At 46.8% G+C, this 6000-nt stretch overlaps 1 protein-coding gene across 1 annotated transcript; it reads right to left on the bottom strand.

The window, feature by feature from the left end:
• Nucleotides 1-934: 934 nt before the first annotated feature.
• On the bottom strand, nt 935-4706 carry LOC125947484 (adult-specific rigid cuticular protein 15.7-like). Its single transcript, XM_049672290.1, has 3 exons — nt 4217-4706; nt 2574-2669; nt 935-1869 (listed from the first exon to the last, which is right to left on the bottom strand). Exons 1-3 carry the CDS (start codon nt 4220-4222, stop codon nt 1315-1317), a joined length of 657 nt encoding a protein of 218 aa, XP_049528247.1. The 5' UTR covers nt 4223-4706; the 3' UTR covers nt 935-1314.
• Nucleotides 4707-6000: the final 1294 nt, after the last annotated feature.

Genomic DNA, 6000 nt, shown 5'->3' with positions numbered 1-6000 from the left:
TAAGCAACAGGGAAGAGTCTCCATTCCTTTCAGATATCCACACATAAAATATAGCATGACCTAGAATAGGAAAAAGACTTAATTGCACACTCTGAGCACTAAAGAGCTTGAATTCTAGCATGCAAAACAAGACTAGTGTCTCGCTTGATGGCCCGCTCTGAGGTCTAGCCTTGCCGATAGTCTTGTGGCAATGATGCAATACTAAATAAGTAAACAGTGCTGTACTCACAACAGGTGTGCATTTCACTAAGACTGCAGGCTTATCCTGATGCGCTCTCGTTGCCCTCTCAACCACATTCACGTTTGCCATTTCCCTCATAAAGTATATCCTTAATATTCAAGCACATTATGTTAACTTGTTTCGTCTGTATACACCTGCGTGACGCAATATCATAAGCTTTTGCGTGCGTGCGTGTGTGGTGTGCGTGCATGTGTGTGTGCATGCGAGCGCATTTGTCTTTGTGTTAACGGGCTTGTGTATGTGTATATGCGCGGGTGCGACGTTGCCAGTACAGTGGCAACAGTAGAATTTGGTGTCAGATAGACGCGTGATGGCCTGGTATGCATTATTTGTAGTATATGCTGCCAGGGTGTCTAATGGATCGTTTCACTTTGATAACGTCTTGTTTAGAAGCAATTGCTTATTTTATTTGGGTAGCCTCTGATATTCACGTCTTTTCAAAACAGCAGTAAATATTACGTCCACTTGTCTTAAGTCCCGCAACACGTCTTACTTCTTAAAACCTTTAAGAAAATTTGTATGTGTTGTTTAGTTGTATCTTCATCGTACCACAATCCCCTGGTTAGTCTTCCTCAGTTATAAATATATGTGCACTTCTATACAAGTCTTTGAGCATTTAAGTGATTCTCTGCGCAACGCTGAAAGACGGTTTGTAAGTGATTCGCCTCTTAGCACTAAGTTCTTGGATATCTGAACAGCAAAGAAGCAACACAGTTGATAACTCAGCACCAGTCTGCGTTCAAGGTCCTTTGTAAGGTTTTGAGTCATGAACATACAGCAGTGCGTTTATTTCACTTGAAGGAGGGAAACATTGTACAACGATACACCGTTTGATCAGAGACACACACTTATGGAACAAACACGGAAATAAGCTCAGGTGCTAACCAGGGAACAAAAAGGTGAGCGAAAAACTATTTGTAATTTTCGGGGGAACAAAACACAACACGTGGCGCAGTATCAACCGATCGATCCTGCAGGCTAACCATAAATAACTTAAACTCGGGACCAAGGCGGTAAAACTCCCAGTGTATAGAAAATGATACAGCCGGAGTTTTGCCTTCTTTCTTTTTTGCCTATTTGTGCTTGCCGTAAGCGTACCCAATGAGTTCGCCAATGGTCGGACCGTAGACGTTAGCCATGAAAGCAGCCGGTGAGGCAGCCGCGAACTTCAAAGCGTTAGTGGCAACAGGAGCAGCGGCGAAAGTCGTGCTTGCAGCAGCGTACGTCACGGCGGGAGCGGTTCGAGCGAGTGAAAGTTTAGAGACAGAAACGGGAACCGCAACAGCCGAGGTTGGAGCCGGAGCGGCGACGCCGACGGGCGCCGTGGCAGCAAAGACAATGCCGGCTCCTTCGGCGTCTCCGACGCCGTTGTAAGGTCCGACGGGTCCCTGCGGAGCGTTGATGCCTACGCCGGCTGGGCTGGAAGCGGCGGTGCCGGGTTCGTTGGTGGCCACCGACGCGCGGAAGCCGTACTTGTCGGCCACGTAGTTGACGATGCGCACGCGGCCGTCGGCGTCGTGCAGGCCGTACGAGCCGACAGTGTTTCCAGAGGCATCACTTGACTCCTTGCGCCAGGAGCCGCCAGCGGAGTGCTTCTCGTTATAGCCGAAGTTGTAGTTGCCCCAAATCTGCGAGAGTGTGCGCGCACGTTGAGTGAAATGATGTGACCTGACTGACTGGATACAGTTCAGTTACTAGAGGAGTATAGTTACGTCTGATAAGGCCAACTTAACGTAACACGATTACATGTTCTGAGAGCATAACTGTACCATCAACGGAATAAAACAACATAGCTGGCGACGTTGGGAGAAGGCAGACTCTCACCAATTTCTGTTGCGGTCGGATGAGGTGTTCTTAGAAATTGTGTATGTACCAAAGACACTTTGTATGAATGATGGAGCATATCGGGACCTCGCTCAGAGCGTAGTACTTTACTATAGAACTTCAGCGCTACTCGCGTTCTCATTAAGTTTTCGGCAACAGGTGGCCGACAAGTTATCACTACTTGTGCTGTTAGTTTTCATTTCATTCGAAAACCGCATGCGTCATCTGATTCATGGCTATCTGAGTCGTTAAGTCGCAGCTTTTTTTTTTTTTTTTTTGTTAGTGCACCATAAAATGTTTGCTGTTTTGTGCGCTGCAAGAAGTCTGGCAACCAGATCATGTTCGTGACTCAGAGATTAACTCAACATCAACAGTTCAAGAGGACTCCGTAGCACCAGTAACCGGGCATAACCACGCGTTAAGAAAGCACTTCACTGTGTGGGCGCATTTAGCGCTGTTTGTTAAATTTGCCGACCGCAGAAGTCGGTGTCGACGTTTCGGGCCTTACATCCTGCGTCCGATGCTGGGTGGAGACGCCATCTTCAGGAACGTACTGCACAACACCAGCCCGCGCAACGGCCGCAAGGACGAGCACGATCAGGGCCTGAGAGAAAGTGAAGATAATAAATATAGAAGGGAAATGTGCAAGAATAGGAACAGAAAGAGTTCACGTTATGGTCAGCCAAATGAAATGGAAGATTATCATCTACCGGGCTGTAGCACGAGGATATACAAAAGGAAACTCATGCGCTTCTCCAAAAGAAAGCTTCACAGTTGAAAAATTCGGCCAGGTCCTTGGATCAAACCCGCGGTCTACGCCTCCATCGACCTTGGACCAGGGTTCGATCGACGTACTAAAACGAGTTCTTCAACGACTGCGAAGCTTTCTTTCGGAAATGTGTATGTTTTTACTTTGTAGCTTCGTGGCTGCAGTCGGGTGGTTATCACTTTTTTTTTTTCTTTCGTGAACCTTCATCCAACTTGCAGGCTTCCGCAGTAGAGATCTGCCGTAGTCAGCGCAATGTGTCCCTTGTATGCTGCTCTCAGGGTGCACGTGTTGATGCTATCTGACTCAGTTTTTGTGTCCGCCCAAACTAGATCTGACTGTTCGCGCTGAGCCCTGTTTTCAGCGTGTTGTGCGACTTAGCAGCAGTGCTGCACCATGGGCTTTCAATTTCTTTAGTTAATCACCTCATTGTGTATACTAAAGGCCTTCCAATTTAAGTGAATGCCTACGACAAGCTATAGTTTACATACGCCTTATAGGCACTTCAGGAATGTTAACCCCGGAAAAAGCGCTTTTAGTCGGTTCAAAAGGACGGCGCCAAATAGCAGCGCTGAGGCGCTAGTGTCTGTAGTCGTTTATTCCGATAAGAATGTACCAACCGGCTCGAGTTACCACACTGTTAACAATGGCGCAAGCCTCCCTAGCTCACTGCCAACGCGTTGTCAAGAAGATAAATACATTTCCTGCATGTCGTCTATCCCACCTTTTCTCTCGTATTGGGCACATATTCCTAGAATAAAATACTTTGACCCTACTGAGCCGTCAACAGACTTAACACACTAAACACTATACTTATGACATTTGTTATTGTGGGGTTTAGAAAAATAAAATAAAATATTTACCGCATTGTGCATGATCAAAACTATACTTTGACAGCCACACTAAACCAAAATTTTTTCTAAGAAGCATGTGTAAGTAAGGTAAACATTTCGTTTTTTCTTCTGTTATAATAAAATACCGCGGTGCTAGTCAAAGTAATATCTAGGCTGCTTATTGACATACATTGTGCTGACATTGTGCTGAATAGAACATGTCCTAAATTTATTTTTTCCTTCAGGATGTTTACGTTACTCGAATTCCAATCTTCGTTAACAAACAATGTTACACCACTATTGCTATCTTGCCAACAATGACAAGCTTCTCGATTACGCACAACAGGAGCGCCAATGCAAGTACATATAGGAGCGGATACTGCATTTAGCGGACTAAACATGGGAGCTACTGTCCTGTCAAATGGGCAAAACAAAAGGGTCCACGGCGAGCTCGACACTATAAACACTCGATTCGGTAGCACCGGACCGGCCCCTGCAGTCAAATATTATTTTGACACTTATTTGTTCACTGGAAACATCTCGTTTTCTTACCTTCATGATAGTCGTCGGGATAGAGCCGGTTACTCCAAATTGAAACGTAGCCTCCGTTTCCAGCTCCCAACGCTGATTGCTGACCCTTCTTATAGCTTCAACACACTGACGTCACGACTGCCCTTTCATTACATCCGTCAATGAAGGAGAGGGCAAGACGACCGGGGGTAGGCGATGAGGTTGTTCTATACTACGCACCGCAGCTCAAGTTGCACCATTCAAGTGGTGCTCCGATCACCATCGAATCGCCAGTTTACTAAAGCCACAGTACAGTGGGCTACGGCGGCTCGTCCCAGGAAATCCCTTCCCTGGCGCCCGCCGCCGAGAGAAGGAAAGACGCCGGAAAGAAGGATCCGGGACTTCCGCGCGCACGAAGCTAACGGGCCTTTCACTGCATACTAGCATATGACCACTATCGCCGTCACTACAACAGGCCACGCGGCCAGCACCGCGTATAGGGTCATGGGGGAGACGGAGCGGGGATGCCTGACGCCCCGACCGTCTCCACCCCGAAACTTAGCAGCAGCGCTGGACGGGACGATTGAGGTCGCCAGTATACGCTGGCCACGCGCGAGCCTCATACGGACGTTCGCCGGGGCAGTCGCAAGATCGGACCTTCTGTTGGCTTTGGTCAAGCGCCGGCACAGATCGTCGACTCTCTCTGCTTAATTGATGGCTGGAAATGCATAACCCTGTACAGAAGAGCGGTGTCGAAACCGAAAAACAACAACGTTTAAGTAATGAACGGTTGCGTAATAGAGCATCGATTATTTGAGCGCGATCGTAGATTGGTTCATCGCATGCATTTAATATGTTTGAGTAATGTGTACAAAACGGGGATTGGTGCCGCACGGGCACTCATAGGCATTCGCATGATCAAATGATGCCGACATCTATGCACACACTCGTGCGCAGTGCTCATGGTAACACGTGCGTGCGCGGCTGTTTGCGCACCAAGGTGTCTCATAACAGTGGCGCTCCCCCCTCCCGCCAGTAGCATCGCTTTCTTACCCCAAAAACGAAGTGTAATTATGAACACCACCACTGAATTGTCTACCAGTTTCGGGGGTTACATTGGTTTCCAACACTCATATGTGCAGGGCACTTTGAAATAAAACAGGATCCAATTTCGTATTTCTTTTGCTGGCGTAAGAAGAGGAGGCGAGAAAAAGATGTATGATTTACTCTGCGCACATTCTAGCCGGACAATTCTATACGAGTGCCTAACGGTCATTTGTAACTTTACACTCAATCACTTTCATTATATTCAGATCACTGCTTGACCATTACCGCATCGTTAGTAAAGATCATGCCGACGAATTAGCATGCTCCTGCAATTCTGCGTGTACCCCCCTTTTTTTTTGAAAAATTAACGCTGCGCGCCAACTTCGGCAACTTGGCTGCGCCCTGACCCATGCAGCAGCGAAATTTTATAGACTTCAGCAACTCTTGCTTTTCTGCCATTACCCCTTCGTTCTAACATGAAGACTTCATACTATAAAGCAGGGTGACAACCGTGCACGGAAAGTATCAAGCATGTAGTATGTAGATAGTAAGTCCTTGGTTTTTGAGTCCTGGTTATTCAGTACCGGATTATAGAGGTCCTGGTAAGTAGTACGAAGCATGTTTTTATGCAGACTGAAGGTTGGTTCTTAAGATCCATTTTCACTCTGTACTTTGTTTCTATTCCCTCAAATGTGACTGATACATGAGTATTCTCAAGACAACTGTATGTTTCAGTAGTGCATTATTTCCTGCATAGTTTGTTGATGATGCATCTTTTA

This window comes from Dermacentor silvarum, chromosome 8 (assembly GCF_013339745.2).
Source record: "Dermacentor silvarum isolate Dsil-2018 chromosome 8, BIME_Dsil_1.4, whole genome shotgun sequence".
Classification (NCBI taxonomy): Eukaryota; Metazoa; Arthropoda; class Arachnida; order Ixodida; family Ixodidae; genus Dermacentor; species Dermacentor silvarum.
This window is presented reverse-complemented; position numbering and strand designations above follow the sequence as displayed.